The 22,244-nt window shown below is 53.9% G+C and overlaps 2 protein-coding genes across 2 annotated transcripts in view; both read right to left on the bottom strand.

The window, feature by feature from the left end:
* Positions 1-7,758, bottom strand: part of ZNF428 (zinc finger protein 428) — a 14,150-nt gene extending 6,392 nt beyond the window's left edge. The window contains exons 1-3 of the mRNA XM_024768281.1: positions 7,738-7,758; positions 4,697-4,901; positions 3-345 (exon numbers count right to left, since the gene is read on the bottom strand). Of these exons, the coding sequence (XP_024624049.1) occupies positions 3-345; positions 4,697-4,901; positions 7,738-7,743 (554 nt within the window). The 5' untranslated portion in view covers positions 7,744-7,758. The remainder of the gene's footprint in view (positions 1-2; positions 346-4,696; positions 4,902-7,737) is intronic.
* Positions 7,759-10,711: 2,953 nt separating this feature from the next.
* CADM4 (cell adhesion molecule 4) lies at positions 10,712-22,244 on the bottom strand. The gene is made up of 9 exons (XM_024768279.1): positions 22,205-22,244; positions 14,743-14,922; positions 14,283-14,435; positions 13,879-14,013; positions 13,301-13,465; positions 13,080-13,170; positions 12,511-12,683; positions 11,627-11,755; positions 10,712-11,121 (listed from the first exon to the last, which is right to left on the bottom strand). The coding sequence occupies exons 1-9, from the start codon at positions 22,242-22,244 to the stop codon at positions 11,012-11,014; spliced, it is 1,176 nt and encodes a 391-aa protein (XP_024624047.1). The 3' UTR covers positions 10,712-11,011.

The raw sequence follows: 22,244 nt of genomic DNA, 5'->3' as shown, positions 1-22,244 counted from the left end.
GCTCCTCCTCTTCCTCCCCGAGGGCCCTGCTTTCAGGAGCTGGGGCTTCCTGGGGGGCTGTAGCGGGGCAGCAGAGCCGGCAAGGTGGGGTGCCCGGTGGGGCCTCCCCAAGGGCGGAGCGGCCACAGAGCTGGCAGGGCTGGGCTGGGGGGCCCGGGAGCTGGGCTGCACGGGGGGCCCGGCGGGATGGGCCCCCCCGGCCCCCCCCCAGGCGCTGCTTCACCTTGTAGCCGGGGTCATATTCGGGGTCATCAGTGGTCTCCTCTTCCTCCTCCTCCTCATCTTCTTCCTCTTCGGAGTCCGGCTCTGAGAGAGTATATTCGGAGTCAGAGGAATGCTCGGGGCCTAAAGGGGGCGGAAGAGGAAAGACGGCGGCATCAGGGGACGGAGCGCTGTGCCCGGCTGTCCCCTCCCTGAGCCCCGTTCAGACTCGCCACAGTATGGAGAGGGCAGCCCGGGCCCGACCCTGCTCTCCCCACAGATGGATCCCCATCGTGCAGAACAGGCAGCATCTGTGTGTCAAGCAAATGAACGTCTTGCACGAACTGTATCTTAGGGGTTTAAAAAGAACAAAGTAGGAGACGTAGGAGTAATAAAAACAATGACAGTGTCCACTACTATTTTAAGAACCTTGTTTTTAATATATTAACTCAACTAATCCTTACAACAACCCTGAGGGAGGTACTATTATCCCTAAGTGACAACTGGGGAAACTGAGGCACAGAGAGGTTAGGTGACTCACTGGCCTCCAGTCACACAGTTAAACAGGAAAAAAGCTAAATGTGGGTGATGGCCTACACTGGATCATTTTAGGGAGACAAACACGTGAACAGGTACTTCAGCAAATTAAAACACATACACATACTCTGATATATGTGGTTTTATATATATATATATATATATAAATATCTAGTTAAGTGAGTTAAAATATTTATTTGTAAATATAGATATATTACTGTGATTTCATGGGTATGAAGGACATGCCTAGGACAAGTTTAGGTTTAAAAAAAGAATGGAAAGTCACTGTACAGGAAGGGTGACACCAACAACTGTTATGGGGGGTGTGGAGAGGGGAGCCCCTACTACGGCGGCAGCAAAATACCGGCTTCTACAGACGTGGTGGCAGAAGCCTGCCCAAAGCATCTCCTAGGACTGTGGCAGCCTAGCCCTGTACCCACTGGCCCCCCTTCCTCAGTTTCCCCTGGCAGCGTACAGGGACCCCGTTACCACTGAGCCAGCCCCACTGCCTCCTCACGTCCCTCAACTCCCCGGGCCGGCACCCACCTCAGGGCCTTTGCCACCCTTTCTGCAGAGGGACTAAGGCTTGATCCCTCCCCTCTGTCACATCTCTGCTCAAGTGTCACTTCGGTGAAACCCTGGTCAGTCCGTCTAACCAGCAATCCCTCCCTAGCACTCTCTACGCCCCTAACTCTGCTTTATTTTTCTCCTCAAGGTACTGTATGTAACACCTGCTTATACGTTTACTGCCTGTCCCTGAAAGCAGGGACTTCGTCTGGCTCATGACTGCGTCCCTAGCATCTAGAACACTTTCTTTGTGCCTGGCATTCAATTTGACAGGCTTTTCTGCGGCTTTCACACATGCCATTCCCTCTGCTGGGAATGTCTCCCGTTATCCTTTAAGGACCCAGAAGGAGGCTTTCCTCCCTGATGAGAGCATCCCAGATCTCCTAATCCCAGGCAGCCGGTCACTTGCTCTTGCCCCCTGGCTGTCCTAGTCCTGAGCCTGCAGGGCTGTGGTCACCTGTGTTCCAGTCCTTTCCCCACCAGACCAGCGGGCAAGCCTGGTCTGACTCAGCGCTGGGTCCCCAGCATCACCCAGCTCAGAAGAACAGGTTATGTTTGCTGAGCGTCCGTCCTTCCCTGCAGCTCTCTCTGTCTCTTACTTGTTCCTGCCTCTGTCCTGCTGTCTGTCTGCCATTTAACAAATGTTTCCCGAGGCCTTGTCGTGGGCTGGTCCCTCTGCCTGGAACGCTGTTCCCCACTCTATCTGCCTGGCGATCTCCTACTCATCCTTCAGGGCCCAGCACAGGCTCCGTCCTCCATGAAGTCACCACCCGCGATGACTTCAGGCAGAGGGTCTCTCCCCTGTTCCCTCCACCCTGGCTCCATCTCCCCTGTCACTGTCCTAAAGGCTGTAGCCATCTGAGCCCCAGAATGTCTCCTCCTTCAGGCTAGAAACCCCTCAGGGGCAGCTCTGACTTATCTGGGGTCTCCAACGGGATGTGTGGATTGAATGAACAAGGGTGGCCCTGCTCTCCCTCCTCCAGGCCTTCGCGTCTGCTCTTCTCCCACCTGGAGCGACCCTCTCCTTCTCGACTAGCAAACTCCTGCTCCTCTTTAAGGCGCCAGCTCCACGTCACCTCTTCTGTGATGTCCTCCCTGACTGCCCAGGCAGTCAGTGCCTCTCTCGTCTGGGGTCGCCCTGCCCCCTAACACACCCTGACAGCCTGGACAGTGACGGTCTGGGTCTGGAGACTGGAGACTCCTGGAAGGCAGGACGTGGGTCTGACCCATCTCTGTGTCCCTTGCAATGCTGAGCATAAGGCAGCCTGGGGAGGCATTTGCTGAACGGCTGCAAACCACAGACGAAACACCTCCAGCTTTGAGCTGGGGCTCCACCCCTCTTTCTCCTCCCATCTCTGACTTCACACCACCTCCCCTCCAGAGTCTTCACTGCCCACTGCGACTTCATGAAGTTGGCCTGGGAAAGGCAATCAGGTGGTCACCCACGGCTACCAGGCCTTTTGTGTCCACCGTGACTTCCTGGACCATAGGCCATTTTGCAGCCACCCTGCCTTCTCCACCTGCGAGAGCCCGGAAGCCCAGCATGTCTCCGGCGTCCGTGGGACCCTCAATGCCCACAGCGTCTCCCAATCCTCCTGCCTCCTTGAAGACCACCAAATCGGCAATGCCCAACAGCCCCTCTGTGTCCACCAAACCTGTGACCGCCCCTAACTCGGTCACGAGCCCAAGCATTTCCGAATCTCCCAAATGGGCAAGTACAAAGGCAGCCCCTTCTAACCAGCCCAGCAACAAGTCCCGAGCCCACGGCACGGCCCGAACGCCTAGCAAAGCAAAGCTAGCACTGACACCAGGACCAGCAAAGCCAGCAAGGCCAGCAGGGTAAGACGCCCCCGGCGCAGAGGCACCCACAGCCGAGGCAGAACTCCCGGCAGAAGGGGAAGCCGCAGCTCCAAGAGGTCAGCCAACAGGGCCAGCACTCCCAGCAGGATAAGAACTAATGGTGCCAGACCAGGTATGCCCAGCAGGGTGAGAACTCCTACTTCCCAGCGAAAACAGAGTTGGGGAAAGAGTTACAGCCAGCTGAGAACCAACAACCGGGAAAGGAGTGACAGCCAGCCTAGAAATGTGAGCAGAAAGAGGAGCTACAGCCTCCCAGGAGCCTTGGATATGGGGAAGAGCTCCAGCCTGGCTGGAACCCCCAGTAGGGCAAAGACAGGTACTTCTGTCTAGAACTCCCTTCGAGGAGAGAGGTCACTGCCCGTCTCCATCATCATCGAGGAGGGTGAAGAGTTATAGTCAGAAGATCACCCCCAGCAAGGGATGGAGTTACAGCCCTACTGAAGTGTTCAGCAGGGTCGAGAGTTACAACCAAGGTAGTGCACCCAGCAGGCCCCAAAGTCACAGCCAGTCTAGCACCCCCAGCCAGCCCCGAAGTCGCAGCTGGTCTAGAATGCCTAGAAGGGCAAGACGTCGCAGTAGGGAGAGGGCCCACGGCAGGGTGAGAGGTCACAGCTGGAAGAGAAATCATAGCAGGGCAAGAAGTCGTACCCGGAAGGGAACTCCCAGTCAGATGGGAAGACACAGCCACTCTAGAATCTGCAGCAAGGGGAAAACTTAAAACCAATTTAGAACCCCCAAAAGGGAAAGATGTTACAGCCAGTCTAGAAGCCCCAGCACGGAGAGAGAGGTCACAGACGATCTAGAACCCACAGCAAGGAGAGAGGTCGCAGACGGTCTAGAAGCCCCAGCAAGGAGAGAGTCCACAGCCGATCTAGAACCCCCAGTAAGGAGAGAGGTTGCACCCTGTCCAGAACCCCCAGTAAGGAGAGCGGTCGCAGCCACTCCAGAACCCCCAGCACGGAGAGGGATTACAGCCAAACTAGAATCTCCAGCAAGGAAAGAGATCACAGCCAATTCAGAACCTCCAGCAAGGAAAGAAATCACAGCCAATCTAGAACCCTCAGAAAAGAGAAAGATCACAGCCAATCTAGAACCTTCAGTGAGGAGAGAGATCACAGCCAAACTAGAACCTCCAGCAAGGAAAGATATTACAGTCGATCCAGAACCCCCAGAAAAGAGAGTGCTCTCAGACGATCTCCAACCTCCAGCAAGGGGAGAGATCTCAGCCAAACTAGAACTTCTAGCAAGGAGAACGATTACAGCCCATCTAGAACTCCCAGAAAGAAGAGAGACCACAGCCGATCCAGAACTTCCAGCAAAGAAAGTGATCACAAGGAGAGCAATCCCAGCCAATCTATAACCCCCAGAAGTCTCAGCAGGAAGGGATCCCCTAGCAGGACACAGAGTCCTAATCAGAACAGAAAACGTAGCGAGATAAGGAGCCACTCCCCGTCAAGATTTCTCAGCGGAGCCCCAATCCCAAACCAGGAAGATAGTCAAGCCAACACCACCACCTCGAAGGCCATCTCACCTGGAGAGAGGTCCTCATCGTCTTCCTCCAGGCTGGCGTAGCCCCCAGTCTCAGCTGGCTCACGGGTTTCTGTCATGGCCAGGGGAGGGGACAGGAGACAGGAGCAGAGCAGCAGCTGGGCAGTGTCCCTCCCTGGCCAGCTTTCCACAGCCACACGTCGGCCACGAGTCCTCTGATGCAGGATGTCAGCAGGTAGAGGGGGATGCTGGACAGGGGAACGAAAGGCCTGTGATGACTCAATAAACTTTTACATAGCATCTGCCTCCCCAGGACTCAGTGTGCTCAGATCCCAACCCTGTCCTTGACTGCCTGAAGGGCCTTGACTGCCTACAGAGCCTTCACTGCAGGCTCTGTCCCGCTGCAGGCCTTAATTTCCCCATCTGGTTCTCATTCAATGGGGTGGGGAAGGGTAATATTCCAAATATTTAACAGCGAGCACCAACATGGGCACCAATCAGAACTGAGAGGGGAACGTCGGCCTACGCCAGGCATTAACTCTTTGCTTGCTAGGCTGTGGGAAAGTCTGGGGCGGGGGGAAGAGTCCAAAGTGGCAGCTGGGGGTGGGGATTACTTGGAATAGTGCTGATATCCCAACCAGTCTAGAAGTAGTTCTATATTTTAAAAACTAGTATGGTTGAACTGATTTGTGAATGTGAGCCCTCCTTTTTTTCTTTTAATTTAGTTTTTATTTATTTTTGGCTGCATTGGGTCTTCGTTGCTGCACACGGGCTTTCTCTAACTGCGGCGAGCGGGGGCTACTCTTCATTGTGGTGCGCGGGCTTCTCATTGCGGTGGCTTCTCCTGTTGCGGAGCACAGGCTCTAGGTGCGTGGGCTCAGGAGTTGTGGCTCGCAGGCTCTAGAGCGCAGTAGTTGTGGCGCACGGGCTTAGTCGTTCCACCGCATGTGGGATCTTCCTGGACCAGGGCTCGAACCCGTGTCCCCTGCATTGGCAGGCGGATTCTTAAACACTGCGCCACCAGGGAAGCCCCTGCCCTAATCCTTTATCAATTTACACCTTGGCAAGATGATGCCTAGGTTTGAATCCTAAATCTGCCACATTCTAGCTGCGCAGCTTCAAACAAAGGACCTTTCTTCTCTAGCCTGTTTCCTTCTAGGTACAAAAAGGGCTTCTAGGGCTTAACTTACGTACTTGTAACCACGTTGAGACATTATCTCCTTTGCACAGATGAGGAAATTGAGGCACAAAGAGAATTATCGTACCAACTGGTAGATGGGTGAACTAGGATTTGAAGCCATGTCATCCTACCTCTCATAAAATGATCCTTCAGCGGAAAAGATTTTTTGAAGATTCAGTAGGCTCGTTGATATAAATTGGTGGTATGTGGCAGGTACTCCATTAGCAGTGGCTATTACTACCCGCAACCCCAACCCTCTATAAACCCCCACCATTCCAGACTTCTCACCTCTCCCTGTACACGACAGGACTTTTCACATCTGTGGGTCTTAGTAAATCCTACAACTGCTGTCTAGAATGTGCTCCTTCCCCCATGTCTGCCTGGAGAACTCTTACTCTCTCTCCAAAGCCCACCTCAAACACAAGAACCTCTATACTTCTCCTCAGCCAAACACCCCCTCTGCCTCTTCCAAGAAGCCTTCTCTGACTCCTCTCCTTTCTCTCCCTCTTCATCAATACTCCCTACACACACACACACACACACACACACACACACACACACACACACACACAGAGAGAGCACTTCTTTTTCTCCCACTGTGCTCCCTGAGAGTAGAGAGCCAGGCAGAGCAAGTTATGAAGGGGCTGGCAGCCTCAGCTGCACCTCTTATATACCAAGGCCTGTGCTGGGCACTGGCTAATATGATGGAAAACGCATGATTCCCTTCAAACTCTAGGGGCCGAGTTTAATGCCGGGGACTAAAGAGAAAAAGATTAGGATTGAAGCCTGGAGGAGGCTGGGGCACGAGAAAGCTGGCATCAATGGCAGGTGAGCTTTCTAAAGACACTTGGATTGGGCTTTAAGGACAGAGAGGATTCATAACTGGCAGAGTTCTCATAATACCCTATTGCCTATAGGGCTCCATTTAATTTGGGAACTCTACTTTATGCCAGGATAGGTTGCCAGATTTAGTAAATAAAAGTATACAATACCCAGTTAAATTTGAATTCCAGATAGAGTCTTTTAGAAATGTACACCTCAAATACTGCATGGAACATGGGTATATTAAATAGTTCTTTGTTGTTAACCTGAAATTCAAATTTAACTGGGCGTTCTATACTATAACTGGCAACCATACACCAGGGACAATCAGAACTTCCTATGCGATTAGCAGGAGACATTGCTCACCAGTGCAGCCTACCCTTCCCCAAGCCCACATCACACAAAGCCCCTTCCAGAGTATTCCAGATGTCAGGAATGGAGGTAGTCCTTGGTGCCCAAGTCCCATACCTACAGTGAACATGGCGGCCAGACAGGCTTCTACGATCTTAGAGGGGCATAAATGAGGTTCTCTCACTACCATAACGCAAACGGTGCCGGAGACCCCACAGTGTCATGAGCCTACAGCAACCAACTCCCAAGATGCCATGCGCGAACATAATAGGCACCCATTCCCACAACGCTAGGGAGAGGAGGCAAGAACAAAACCTTGGGACCATAAGGCCCAGTCCCCCCTGCTGCTGCAGTTTTCCCCAGGATGCCTCGAGCCTATAATGACCACCTTCCAAGGCGCTCTTCGTCGAAGCACTCCAAGCTTCCAGGATGCTCAGCGGAAGGTGTATGACAAAAGGGAGGGTTCCCCACAAGAAGCTAGGATAATCCCAGAATTCAGCAGGCTCATAACGACTAGCTGACAGACTCCCACAATGCTTTAGGGCACGGCGTCCCATTTTCCCAGGATGCCCCAGGACGGCACGGAGATGAGTTGGGGGAGAAAAGGGAGCCTGGATTTCGCGCTCAAGCCGTCACGGCCCAAGACTGCTGCCGGCTCCTCCGTGACGGGAGCCGTCACTCCCATCATGCAGCGGTGCCGTAGTGCCCGCTTCCCAGCATGCCCCGCGCACCTCCATCCCGGACACTCACCGGCGCTGGCGGCCCCAGCTCCGGCTCGGCTGCTGCGGCTGCACGCCCCGGCTTTGCGCCTGCGCTGCAAGTGGGGTAGGAGGGAGTGCGAGGGGCGTGAAGAGCCTAGGGCGCTTGCGCGGCGAGATAGACCATTCCTGTAGCATAGTGGGAAGAGGGGCTGAGTCGGGCCATCGACAAGGCTCGCGCAGGGGGTTCCGGGCCTTGCCCCTCGCTGTCCGGATTTACTTGGTACAGTCCGCAGCCGGACGGTACGAGAAACTGCAAGGCTTGCGCGTGCGTGATCGATCGTGAACGCGCCTTACAGAGAATGGGATGCGCTGGGGGTGGGGTGGGGGTACCAGCTCTGCCTGGATCCTGGACCTGAGGCCTGGTCATTTGCATAACCTTAGCGCGGGACAATGGGAGGCCTCGGGCGATGGCAGAGCTGATTTGCATATTCCCCGGAGGGGCCATACTCCGGAGCGCATTGATTAACATATGAGGGGCTTTGGGGTGGGGGTGGATGGAAACCGCCGGGCAATAGCGCATGCGCACAGGGACTGCGGACTAGCGCGAAGCGGGCATCATCAGTTCAGTCGGAATCAGTTTGCATCCGGAGAGGGGGCACAACGGACAAGAACCTTACCAACCCTCACAACCCTCTCCCAATAACCAGGATAAATATTTATTGCTCTCTTGTGTGTCAGGCCCTGTGCTACAGGGCACTATGGTTTCCGCAGTGAACATGCCCGGCCTCTATCCTGCTGGCCCCCCGGTCAAAGGAAGGAGATTCACACATAATCAGAACCACAACCCGGGAGTGGTCAGACTTGGGGATGAGTAAAGCAGAGGAAACTGTGGGAGCCACAGGAGGCGCCTGCCCCAGGGAGTCTTTCTGGCAGAGGGAACAGCAAGGGCAAAGGCCTAGGGGCAAAAAAAAATTGCCTGGTTGGAGGAAGTGAAAGCAGTTTAGTGTACCTGGAACAGAGTCAGAGAGCGGAAAGTCTCCTACAGGCGTCGTTAGGAGCTCAGACTTTACGATGAAGGTATAGGAAGCTATTGCAGAATTCCAGGCTTCCTGGACTTGACTCACATTCCAGTTTAAGATCCTCCAATGAACTCCCGTTACATTTAGAAAAAAATCCAAACCCTTTATCATGGCCCAGGAGCTATACACATGGTCTAACCCTGCTCATCTCTGACTTCAACCCCCATCCCCATCCAATCCTATCTACTTCCACTTCCCCTCTAACACTCCAATCTCTTTACCATCTCAGTTCTTTGCCCTTGCTGTTCCCTTTGCCTGAAAATGCTTTTCCCTCTGATCTTTGAGTAGCTGCTCTTGTGCTCATCATTCATGTCTTGGCACAGATGTCAATGTGACAGGCTTCCTCTGATCTTTTTAAGATAGCACCTCCAGATTGGCTTTAGAGAAGTGAAAGGGTTATGGGATAAAGCAGGATTGGCTATGAGGTGATGGTTGTTGAAGCTGGGGTGACAGGGGCTTCATTGTCCTGTTCTGTCTACTTCTGTATGTTTGATGTTTTCCATAATAACAAGTTAAAAGAGAACAATACCCACATCCCCTTACTCTGTATTTTATATTAATAGTACTTATGGCAATCTGAAGTTAAGTTTTTGTTTTGTTTTTTTCCGTCCTTGCTGTAGTCTGGTTTCCTCATGAAAGCTTTGTGAAGCTAAGACTGGAGTCAACCTTTTTCACTTTGGGTCCTCAGTGCCTAGAACAGGATCAAGTTTGCGCTTAGTGCTAAGCTGTCTGGAACCCCTAACATTTGCCTGTTTTATTTACCATGGCATCTCCAGCCCTTTGAGCAGTAACTGGCACTCAAGTAAGGTCAATATATTTTTGACTCAAAAATTAGAATCACTTGTCTAAAATTTAGATGAATGAATGAGGGGCCTGGAATGCCAGGCTAAGGGGCTTTGACTTGATCTAGAGATGAAGGGGAGCTAGGGAAAGCTTTTTGAGCAGGGCAGGGACAGGTTTTGACAGGGCAAGGTGTGAGTAATTGAAAGCTCTGGAGATTGATGTTAGGGGTGGGGGTAAGCCAGGGGAAGGGTCCAGGCTATTGGGTGGGGATGGGGTAGCTCAGTGGCTCCTGAAGAGACAAGACTTGGTGACTTTTGGCTGAAAGACTAACCAGGAAAAAAACAGGTTTCTTGGAAGGGTGGAGGTGCCCTTGGAGAAGTAAGGACCCTCTACTGGCCTACACCGTCCACCAGCAACCATCACCCTCCCTCCCTCCTCCCTCAGTTCAGCACCCCTCCCAACATGGTACAGCTCTGGGCAGAGAGACAGACACACAGCCACCCCAAACACTTGTTCTCTCCTCAGTTTAATGGTGGTTAGTGGGATTGCCAAACCCCCTCCCCGTTCCCCTCCCTGCCCCGTACAAAATGTTTGTTTCTTTTTTTTTTTAAACAAGAAAAAGGGGGCAAAAGCCAGGAATGGGGGGAGGGGGGCACAATCTGATATTTTCATACAGATTTTTGATTTTTTTTAATATATTATATATAAAACCATAGAGAGCAATGCACCCTCCCCCCAAACTCCTTTCTCCCTCCCCGGGGGGCCTGGAGGAGAGATGGGGAAGGCCCCCCAAGGAGTGGGTGGACAGAGAGACAAATATGGAAGGGACAGATGTGGGGGAAGGAGGTAGAGGGAAGGAGAGCCCAGGAGCCTGGGGAAGGGGAGATTGGAGAAAAGTTGGGGCTGTCTCCCTCATCGCCCCCATCAAAGTTATGACACAAAGACACAGAATCCCTGTTTCCACACCCTCCCCCCACCCTTACCCCCACCGTGCAAACATGGCTTTGCAAAGAGGTGCCCAGAGCTCTGTGGAACTCCTCCAATGGCTGGCATGGGGTCTGGGACCCCCAAAGATATCTCTGTTCCCCTTCCCTGCCCACCCCACCCTTCCCAGAATCTGACCCCTCCCCACAAGACCTGGTTCTGCAGCCTAGGGGCCTTGGCCTTCCCCCATTTATCTTCCCCCAACCCAATCCCTACCGCCCTCCCTGGACTTGGGGGTCTGGACCTTTGGCCCTTGCCCCCCTGGGGGACCCAGACCTCTGGGCCCTTGCTTCTGGCCCTTGCAGAGACCCAGGCATCTGACACCCCCATCCCTGCCCAAGCGTCTGAGGTGTTAGTGGTGGGGGGAGAAGCCCACCATCCCAGACTCCGGTAAATGTCTTTGCAGCTGGCAGTGGGGTGGACCCCAGCCCAGGCCCATGCCTGGGGTGGAGGTGGGGTCAGATAAAGAATTCTTCTTTCCTCTTGTGTCCATCGCTGCCATTGAGAAAGGCTTCTCTTGCTTCCCCCTGCTCATCCAGGCCACTGGCCTCGTGGGTCAGATAGGAGCCTGAGGGGTGACAGACCCCGGGGCAGAGGCAACAGATATGTGTGGACCCAAGAGTCAGACAGGGAGGCCGACAAGACATACCAGACGAAGGAAGAGAGAGACGGAACATACAGGGAGAGGGAATCAAGTCCAGGGAAGAGCAAAACAGGGGCAGAGGAAGAGGTAAAAGCAGAATTAGGAAGACTCCAAAAGTTCACGGAAAGATCAACCCTTATCCGTTCTCTTGATAGTATCCCCTTGCTCTGCTCCCAACGAACTCAGCAATTAGGAATTCAAACGCATGGTCTTAATTCAGCTTCAACCCTTCACCTCTTTTAGGGTCCTGCAGCAAAAGACCCGCCCCTTTTCGGGATCTGGGCCTCAGGTTTCAAATCCTGGATCTAGGTTCCTTCCCCTCCCGGCTCTACGCCCGCCCTCTTTCGAATCGGGTTTTAGGCCCCACCCCTTTCCGAACGCCACAACTAACCACACCCCTCGCTGAATTTGAGACCCCGCCCCCACTCACCCTTCTGCCGTACTGAGCACCAGACCATGCCCACCAGCACACAGATGATCAGAAACACCAGTAGCGCCAGGATGCCGCCCACAATGGCGTACGGCACCGACGTCTGAGCCTCTACCACCGCACCAGGGTCTGCCAAAAGGACAGGGGGGCAGGCCCAGGTCATCAGAGGACGGTCCCAGCCCGGGCCAATCGCTGCCAACCTCTTAAACCATTCTGCTCGCCACGTCCAACCGCGCCCCCTTATGTGCCACGCCCCTCAAATCACTGCCACCTGGTGGCCCCTTCCCCTGGTGCCATTCTTAATGCTCCGCTTCCTCAAGGAATGCGTGTAGGTTTGTACAATGCCCGACCCGGCCCCCGAGTCATTTCGCTAATATCTACCTGCCTCCTCCCCCCCGCCCCACCCCACCCCCCAGAGAACAGAAAGAACACATCCCTTTTCTTTTGTCTTCAGGTCCAAGTCCCTCCCCATCTTTTCTGAAACGCTCCAGGTATTTAAAATGCTGAGCTAGGGCCCAACCACTCCAAAATTCCTGCCCCACCGTCATAGGAGCTGAACACATAACACTTACTTTGTGCTAGGGGCCTCCAACCGCCTTATATATTTAGCTCATATAGTCTTCACAACAACCCTATGAGGTAGGTGCTGTTGTTTATTTCCACTTTACCGATGAGGAAACTAAGGCACGAAGTTACCCGGCAACAGGACGCTGCAGAACTGAATCTGAACCCAGACGATCAGTCTGGCCCCAGAACTATAAGAACTCTGTGGGCTTTTGACCCCCTGGAATTATTCTTTGCCCACACAGGACAGTGCGGAGACCCCGGGAGGCCCCGCCCCTACCCTGAGCCCTGCCCCCAGGCCTGCCGCCGCGCGTCCTCACCGTAGACCACGAGCACATAGAGCGCCCTCGCGTGGCCGTGCTTGTTCGACGCCTCGCAGGTGTAGGTGCCATTATCCGCGGATACCAGGCCGGGCAGCGTAAGCGTCTCCCCGACTGCCTCGGCCCGCTCTGGCAAAGACTCATTACCGCGGTTCCAGCGGATCTGGTTTGGCCTGGGCGGGGGTATATAATGAGAGTTAGGGACGCAGGTGTCAGCACCCGATTCTGACGTTTCAGGAATCTAGACATGCCGCATCTCCAAATAAGAGGGTCCTTATAAGCCCTTTCCTTCCTAGAAAACCAACAGTCCTGGACCCAGCTTCCACCCATCACCAGGGTCTCAGGAATCCCAGCCTTTCCCCCAGCCCCTTCCACCCTGAGAATCCAGGAGTCCAGGACCCCACGGCCTCCTTCCTCACGATCTAGCTCCAGACCCCTCCTTTCTCAGGACTCAGAAGTCTGGGCCGCAGCCCCCTCTGTTAGCCCAGTCCCCTTTCCTGAGACACAGGTGTCCAGGTTCCCAGCCCTATTCTCCTCAGGACCCTGAAGTCTCGGGCCCCAGAGCTCACCTGGGGTTCCCCGTCACAGCACATGTCAGCACCAGCGTGTCTCCCTCCCTCACTACAGCTTGGGAGGCATGGATCCGGGCCGTGGGGGAGTCTGTGGGCAGAAGTGAGATGAGAGAGTGGTTGTCCGGGTCATCATGCAGACTAGGAACTCCCCCGGGGACATGGCGGGGGGGGGGGGTGGTACACTCCCTCCCCCGGGTGCCGGCCCGCCAGGCACTTACACTGCACGTCCAGCACGTACTGCGTCTGTTTGCTGTGTCCGGAGGGCAGCGCCTGGTTCTGCGCCTCGCAGATGACGATACCGCCGTCGTCCTTGCGGTCGACACGAAACCGCACTGTGCTCGCCACGCTCCAGACCTTGCCATTTTCCTGGCTGCTGCTCACTCCTGCCAAGACCCGCCCAGACACTGTCAGGTCGGCGTTATGGCTCCGCCCACCGAAGGAGCACCCCACCCCCAAGCCAGTCCCGAAGCAGGCTATTTGCCAAGCTCCGCCCCTTATCCACAGCCCTCGCCTCTACTTCTCCAAACCACGCCGTCCTCGAAAGAGGCCCACCACCCCACGTGGCTCTTCCCAAAGCTCGCCCCTCTTTCACCCCACGCCCTCTCATCTATCAGTTCATTCAATAGCTATATATTGAGTGACTAGTGTCTGCCAAAGCTGTGCACTCTTCTTCAGGCTCCGCCCACGTATAAACAGCCCTTCCCAAGCCATGCCTCCTGGAACCCCGCCTCCTCTTAAGTCCCGCCCTTCGCTGGCACCTCCCCCGCCCACCCCCATCCCTGATCCCAGGTAGTACCTTTCAGCTCCTTTCGGTCCCGGTGCCAGCGCAGGACGGCGGCCGGGCGGGACCGTGGAACAAGGCAGCTGAGCTCCACCTCGCCGCCCTCCACCGCCTGTTCCCGGACCTCCACTACAGGATTCTCCGGGGCCACTGCCGCAGGGAGAAGGGGGCAAGGAGGAGATCAAGGGAGGCACCAAGGTGGGCTCAAAGTAACCAGGCTGCGGGATTCCAGGAACCAAAGGGAACAAGGGTCCCAGGTGGCAGGGTTCAAACACAGAGGCCAGAGGTCAGGAAGGCCGGCCTTATTTACTGGGACCAGATGTCCAGGAGGTTAAAAACAGCCAGGGTCAGGTCTCAGGATAAGGGATAAGCAGAGGAGAAAGGAGAAGGGATGGGTCTGAGGAGGGGGAGGCCGTTACCCAGTACAGTGAGCGTGGCAATCTGGTGGTGGGTATCCTCCGTGTAGAGCTGGCAGAAGTAGCCCCCCTCGTCCTCCAGGCGCGCATCTGAGAGCCGGATCCGTACCCGGCGTGGGGAGAACTCCTCAAGCTGGAAACGCTCATCCTTCAGGGCTAGAGAGTGAACGACAAGAGTGAACTTGGGGAATCCTGACCTCAGAAGTCCCACCCTTTCTCCAGGAGCTTCGAGTTCAGCCCTCTGCCTCTTTTCTCCAACCATACGCACGCGTCTAAGGTGCCCACCTAGTTACTCCCTTGGGTACCCAGAACGTTTCATGCCCTCCCACCCACAGGACCAGGAGTCCAGGCCCCCAGCCCCCTCCTCCCTCAGACCCTGGAGTCCAGAGTCTCAGCTCTGTCCTCTGTCAGGCCCCAGCCCTCTCCTCCTTCAAGACTCAGGATTCCAGACCCCAGCACTCACCACGGGTACCATTGAAGAAGAGGGTCTGCCGGGCGGGATTCTGAATGACAACTATAGATCCATCATACTGGTGCAGACGGCAGGTTATCTCAGCCACCCCACCCTCAGCCACTGTCACATTCTCTGTCTGTACTTCCTGTCCTGCCCCTGGACCAGCAGACAGAGAGACAGGATAGGAGACTCATTGAGGGGTGCAATTCAGTCTTTGCCCTCTCCCTCTGTTCCTCGCCCATCCAAACCTCCAATCCCTCTCCTTTCCCTCTCATTCAGTTCATTACACCCAACACTTCCTGCAGGCTGGAGTCCGGGAGATGAAGAAAACCTGCCCCCTGCTCTAGAGGAGGTGCAGTCAAGATCCAGCGGAATATGCTCTAATGGGGGTAGCACAGGGCACGCTGGGAGCCCAGAGGAAGCGGAGACTAAGACCACCCAGGGAGAGGGGTGATCAGGGAAGGCTCTACAAGAAAGCTCCATTGGATCCACATTTTAAAGAATGCACAGGAGTTCACCAGGTACGGGAAACTGCCATGTGTTCACCAAACCCCGTCTTTCACATCTGAGCACATGTTGTAACTTGTCTGTAGAGATGGCCACGATATTCTTCCCATCCCTGTATGTGCCCTTTGTGAGCTGACTTCGCTGCTCTTCCCACTAATGAAGCACTCTGACCCTGCGAATCTGGGGAGGCCTTGTGACTTGCTTTGAAGCGAATATCACTTTGCTAGAAGTGATATTGTATGAGTTCTGGAGCCTAGGTCTCAAGAGACCTTGCAGCTTCCGTGCATGCCCTCTTGCTGCCCTGACACTGTCAGGTGAACATGCCCGAACCAGCTTCCTTGAGGATGAGAGACCACATGGAGAGAGAAGCCCAGCCGGAAGCCAGCACCAACTGCCAACCATGTGAGTGAGGCCATCCCAGACCACCCAGCCCCAGTGGCACCACCAGGTGACTGTAGCTACACGAGTGACTCCTGGTGAGACCAAGAGAAGAGATACCCGACTGATACAGTCCAAATTGCTGACCCCCAGAGTCATGAGCAAAAAACATAATTGCTGTTTAAAGACCTATGATTTGGAGGGTCTCCGAACACCGCTAAAGTTAACTGGTACCACACTCTATGAGGTTACATTTCCTAGGATCCCTTGTGCTTAGGTGGGGCCATGTGACTGATTTCTGGCCGATGGGCTGTAGGCAGAAGAGAGAAACCCCTCTTCCAGCCTGGCTCATCTCACTTGCAATCCTTCATACTGGCTGAATGGAGAGGACTCCCCAAAACCCAGAGGAGGACAGGATCACAAGCTGGAAGGAGCCCAGGGCCCTGACTTCCTGCCCCCTGTGACCTGACTGCACAGGACTGTAGCATGAGTGAGAAGTACACTTTTTTGTTAAGCCATTGAGATTTCAGGGCTGTTGTTATAGCAGTTAACTCACCCTGATTAATCCAACAGAGGGACAAGGTAAGGGGTTAGTAAGGGGGTGTTCCCAGCCAAGGAAAGAGCGTAAAGCTCAAAGCTGAGATTAATCAACAGCATCATCACTGTCACCGTCATCTTCAAAACAACAATAGCCAAACAGCTTCTGTTTATTAGGCACTTCCTGTTCCAGGTTTTGTGCTAGGGGCATTACGTATATAATTTCCATTTAATCATCATAATACCTGAACAAGGGAGGCATTATTATTATCAATCCCCAGTTGTCTTTTTTTCCCAGTTCCCATTTTATAGATGAGAAGATTGGTCCAGAGAGAGAAAATGACTTGGCCAAGGTCACAGCCTGAGAGTGGCAGAGGCAGGGTCTGCCTCCAGATCTTTCTGATTCCGTAACCTGCATCCACATCCATTCCTGGTTCTCTGGGTGAAAAGTGTCCAGCATTGGTGAGGGGTTGTGGGATGTGCTTATGAAGGGCCTCAAATGCCAGGCTAGATTAGCTTTTATCCTGAAGGCCAGTGGAGAAACTGAAGCAGGAAAGAGTCATGATCAGATCTGGTTATTTACCTTTAAATGCTGGACAACTATCGCTTCATGTCTCTTACATACTGTCTCATTCATTCATTTGAGCAGCGGTGAGGTTTTCAGGGGCTGGGTGCCCAGAGATGAGTCACAAGAGGTCCCTGTCCTGGAAGGCCTTCAATATTTATGGAGAGGTAGACACAGATCACTGTAAAATCCCATCAGAAGTGTTATGGTCCCTGTAAGAGGGACAGGTAACCTGATTTTGGGGGCTGAGGGGCGGAAAAGATTAATTCTGGGGAGAGGAGGCAGAGACAGCTAGCTTCCTACCCAGCATCCATTCTTCCCTTTCTCTTTAGAAAAAGAACCCTGGTTGTATTTTACGGTTGCCCTATATCCAGCAGAAAGAGAAATTTCCCAGACTCCTTTGCAGCTAAGTGAGGCCATGTGATAAAATTTTGTCCGACTGGATATCAGGAAAAGTGTCATGTGATAATTTTGAGAGGACTTTCTAAAGAAAGGGGATAAGTCCTTTTTCCACCAGGTCACCTTTATGGAATTAGGATGCGATGGAATTCTGGAACCCAGAGCTGGAAGGTGCCTGGGTCTCTGGTGATGATGTGGAGCTGCCATAAAAGGCCTGGATGCCTACTTCTGGCTTCTTTTATCTTTGAATATAACGCTTTGTGAATTTAAGCCACTATTAGGGGTTTATCTAGTCCTTCCCAGAATATCAATTTTAACATGTCCAATCCTTGCCCCAAATATTTTCCTTCCCACGTTTTCTCAGTCTCGGTAAATGTCACAACCTGGTGGCTTAGACCAAAATACCTAGAAGTCATGCAAGTTTTCACCCTTACCCTCACCTCTAACATCAGCAAGATCTATCCATTCTATTTCCAAAATATATCCCAAACCTGTTCACCTTTGGCTACCTCACCTACCATCACCTAGTCCAAGGACACCATCTGTTACCTGGTCCTTCAAGAGCTATTCATGAGTCTCCCTTCTTCCCCACCTGCCTCCCCCCAGGCCAGTCTCAACACAGCCAGAGTGTTTACAACACTCTGAAGGCTGTCCTTAGAATAAAATCTAGACCCCTTCCCTGGGTCTTCAAGGTACTTGGTGGTGGCCCTTCTCTGACCACAGTTCCGACCACCTTCCTGCTACTCACTTCACTCTGGGCCCATTGGCCTTGATGTCCCTCAAACATGCTGAGCTTGTTCCCACCTCAGGGCCTTTGCACTGGCTCTTCCATCTGCCAGGAATGTTCTTCCCCCTTGATCATCCCAGGACTGCTTCCTGTTCTCATTCAGGCCTCTGTGCCTCAGATCAGAGATGCCTTTGCTCACTCCCTGGGCCTTCCCCTCCAGAACACTTCCTATTTCATCACCACTGTTTTATTTCCTCTATGGAAAGTTCACTGAACTTATTTTATTAATTTGCATACTTGTTTGTTGTCTGTTTGTCCCTCATCACTCGAATATACACCCCATGAAGGCAGGGATGTAATCCCCTTGGGTTTACTGCTGCACCCTAGCGCCTGGAAGTGTGCCTGGGGAGGCACATGCATGGGGATGTCTCTGGGGAGACTGATGCATGGATCGCACGTGTCAGGCAGGATCTCATTTCATCCTCACAACAACTTTGTGACATCACATTATTCTCATCTTAAACACCTGGGTGGATCCCAGCTGGACCACTTGCCATCTGTGTGACCTGGGACAACTGGCTTAACCTTTCTGAGCCTCAGATGCCCTGTCTGTAAAGTGGGGATGATGCCAATGCCTGATTCACAAGGATTAGCCCAGGACCTGAGGCTCAGGGAGCCCTCTGTGCAAAGCTGCTGTTATCATAACCTCCGGAAACATGCCCATCCACCTGAGAATTGGCCTGCCTGCACATTCTGGTACTTTAAAAAAAAAAACATCTTGAAGCCTATCCGTGGATCCTGGACCTCAGGACTAGCCCAATGCTAGCCCCCCATTTTATAGATGTGGAAAACGAGGCTCAGGGGTCCCAGGCAAGTCAGTGGCAGAAACTCAACATCTCTTGGGAGCCCTCAGGACCTCTGGGTCTGCCCCCCCAAATGTGTCCCCTGCTCTCTGCTTGAGGGTGCACATAGGGTGAGGGTGGGGGGCTTTTGTCTTATTCCCTCCCCCTCCTGAGGAGTCAGTAACCAACAGTGTCTGTGCCTGGAATATTAATGTCCTAGGAGCTTTTGTTTCGGGGTTGGGGGGTGGTGAGGCAGGACTTTCTGGTCAGAGAGGGGCTGAGCTTGGGGACTGGGGCACTGGCCCTTTAAACTGTGTTGACAGCCTGGAGTCGTCATGGGGATGGTGACTGGAAAAAGGGACTGGGGAGGGTTTGGGGAAGAGTGGCTGAACAGGTGACATGTAGAGACCCAGAATCCAGCACTCTTCTCCTTTAGACCTGGAAATCCAGCCCCCGCAGCTGCCTCCTCTCCCAGGATCCAGGAGCCCTGGTTTCTAGTGCCCTCCTCCATCAGGATCAGGAGTCGGGGTCCTCGGCATCTTCTTCCCTCAAATCCTGAAGCCCCAAGCCCTCAGCCTTCTCCCTCCTCAAATCCAGGATTCTGGGCCTCCAACCCCCTCCTCCTTCAGGACCCAGGAGTCAGGGGTCCAGGCTACACAGCTGGTGGATGTTTCCACGGAGACTAAGCCGAGTGGGGGGAGTACTTCCTGGGTCCTGAGTCAGCGAATACCCAAGGGAGTCTCAAGGTCACAGTTCCGGGAAGGTCACAGCCACCACCTCCATATCCTCTCCCCAGGGGGCTCGTGGCATCATGCCTCCTTCCCCCACATCCTCCCCTAGGGAGGTGGTACATCCCTGCGTCCTGACCGAACCCCCCCTCAGCCCCCCATCAATGGCGGAGTCCGAACATCCTCGCACAAAGCATCAATTCTTCCCCAACTCAGCCTTGTGAAGGCGCCTGTATTCGAAGGACCTAGGCATCAGGGTCCCAGCCCCTCCTCCCTCAGAAACGTGGACCGGGACCCCCAGCCCCTTCCTCTCTCAGGACTCAAGAGTCTGTACCCACCCCACCCTCCATCAAGATCTAGGAGTCTGGGACCCCAGCCCCCTTCTCCCTCTGGACACAGGAGTTCAAGCTCCATTCCTCCCTCAGATCCAGGAGTCTGGGACCCCAGGCCCTCTAGGCCCCCAGCTCCCTCCTGGGAACTTCTGACTCCAGCTCCACAGTCCTCAACCCCCAGAACACAGCCCGGCTCCGCAGCGCGCTTGTCCTCCTCCTGTCTGAGAAGCAAGCATCAGGTGGGGGCGTAGGGGTGAGTCAGCAGCTCACACACAAAGTTCCCCCTGTGGTCCTCACGTTCCTGGGATACTTAGAGCTCCCTGGATTCCGGGCCTCAAGCCCAGCCAGGGGGTAGGGGAGTCCTCCAGAGGTTCCCCCTGGGTTTGGGGTCAGGGGAAGAATTCCTGCTCCAGGAAGGGGGTGAGCCTGCACTGAGCACCCACTGTCCTCTCCTCCACCCCCAGCGCCCTCTATTTGCCCCCTTCCAGAGGAGCCCGGGCTCTGCAGCCGCCCTCTTGCCCCACTGGGTGCCGGCTGAGGAGCCTTGGTGCCCGGTTCCCAGAGGACCTACGGGCCCGGGGTCTGCACAGGCAGGAACCAGTGGGTGCTTGTGTCCTGGTACCACAGGCCAATGGGTGCTGGCGAGTCCAACGGTCTCCCGGCACCCCCCGCCCCTCACCCCACCCAGAGAGAGAAAGCTGCCTTTGTGTTCCCCAAGACGGGGACAGGCCAGGCTCACACGACATTAACCCACCCCAGGCCCCAGCCCTGCTGCGTCTAAGGTCTTGGAATCCATCGCGGAACCTGACCCCCACTCTGGGGACTCCGGCATTCGGCTCATGGGTGGGTAAGGATCAGTGACAGAGGCCTGTTTTCAGAGTGGCTGGGCAGAGCTTTAGGAGGGAGGGAAGACTGAGTCACTTGGGAGGGAAACATGATTCGGGATCAACAAACTCTCCCTCCACAAAGCCCCCCAACTCTTCATAGCTTCTTTATCTTTTCTTTGGATCTGGAGATCTGTTTCCTCTGCTCCTTTCTATTCCATCCAATTCCTGGCCTCTGGGTCTCTGTTTCTGCCTGTGGGCATCTTTGGGCAGGCAACCCATCTCTCTCTCACTTCCTCTCGCCCACCCACCCTGGACCCCTTCTTTCTCTTGGCATAAATCTCGTCAGCCTCTGCTGGTATTCTTGGTAGATGAGGGAGCCAGGAAAAAGAGAATACAGTTTTGACAGGGTGTAAATGAACCCCATCTTCCATCCCTACTCCTGCTGGCTGGGCAAGGTGAGAGGGGAAGGGGAGTGACTAAAAGGGAAACGTGGGGACCATGGACAACTCCTAAAATCTGGGGGCCAAAGCCATTCAGAGATAACCAGAGAAAAGGAAAGCATGAAGGGTCCTCTGAGATCAGGTACTCCAGCTGCCTACCCCATGCTTTACAGAAGGGGAAGTGAGGTTCAGAGCGGGAAAGGGCAGGGGCTGACCCAGAATTACATCAGAGAGGCCTGGTTCCAGAGTGCTTCCCATGACACCTAGCTCTCTCCCAACTTGTTAAGTCCCACACCATTTTATTTAGAGAAAGTTTATAGAAGGGATGAGTGTACCAGGAAGCAGTGACTTTAAAACCAAACAACGGACAAGCCACAAGATGTGCTGGAGAAAGGATTCTCGAATTGGGAAGGTGGTCATCTTAGGCTATACTCTGATTCTAAGAATCCAAATTCCCACGATTCTAAGCCGTCAAGATTCTAGATGTCAGAGGTGTCAAGATTCAGGATCTCCAAGAGGTCAAGGTTTCAGAATTGTGAAGATATCAGGAGGCTAGAATGCTAATGCCAGCAAAGATCTAGAACTTTAAAGGTGTCAAGGTTCTAAAGACTTTGGGATTCTGGAAGCCTAAAGATGTCAACGGTTCTAAAATACCCTCAGGTTCTTTGTTTACTGGATTCGTTGGTTCTAGGAGTCTATGAGCCTGGGTTTTAGTGCCTAACAAAGAAAGAAAGAAAGACAAAATTGGATGGAGATGTAGCTAAGGTACCAAAGTGCTCATCTGGGAAATTGTGGCATGTCCGCCACAAAGAAAGGAGGTAATGGTGAAAGTTTTGAAGCGATGGCAGAAGACTATAAAAGAAAGCAAGGTGGAGGGTGACAGGTCCACTCTGCCCCTCACCTTGCCCCGAGGAGAGGAGAGGGAGGCTTTGCCTCAGACTCGAGTGGGGAAGGTGTAACTGCACCCAGCTTACCAGAAACCCCTTCAGGGGTCCAAGTTGCAGTTCCTTTCCTTTCAGGTCACCGAGTTCAACATCCCCACTTTACAGAAAGGGAAACTGAGGCCCCAAGAGAGAAGGGTGCTTGCCATTGGCTACCCTGGCAAATGGCAAGAGCCAGGATTTAAACCCAGGCAGGCCCCCAGCCCTGTGCCATCTGGTCACAGCTCCCAAATTTCTACAGGACATACGGCCCTCCCACTTCTGCTCAGCCACCTCCCAGTCATCCAT

This window comes from Neophocaena asiaeorientalis, unplaced genomic scaffold (genome assembly GCF_003031525.2).
Source record: "Neophocaena asiaeorientalis asiaeorientalis breed wild unplaced genomic scaffold, Neophocaena_asiaeorientalis_V1.1 scaffold629, whole genome shotgun sequence".
Lineage (NCBI taxonomy): Eukaryota > Metazoa > Chordata > Mammalia > Artiodactyla > Phocoenidae > Neophocaena > Neophocaena asiaeorientalis.
The sequence above is the reverse complement of the archived record's forward strand: the minus strand, read 5'-3'. Positions and strand labels throughout refer to the sequence as shown.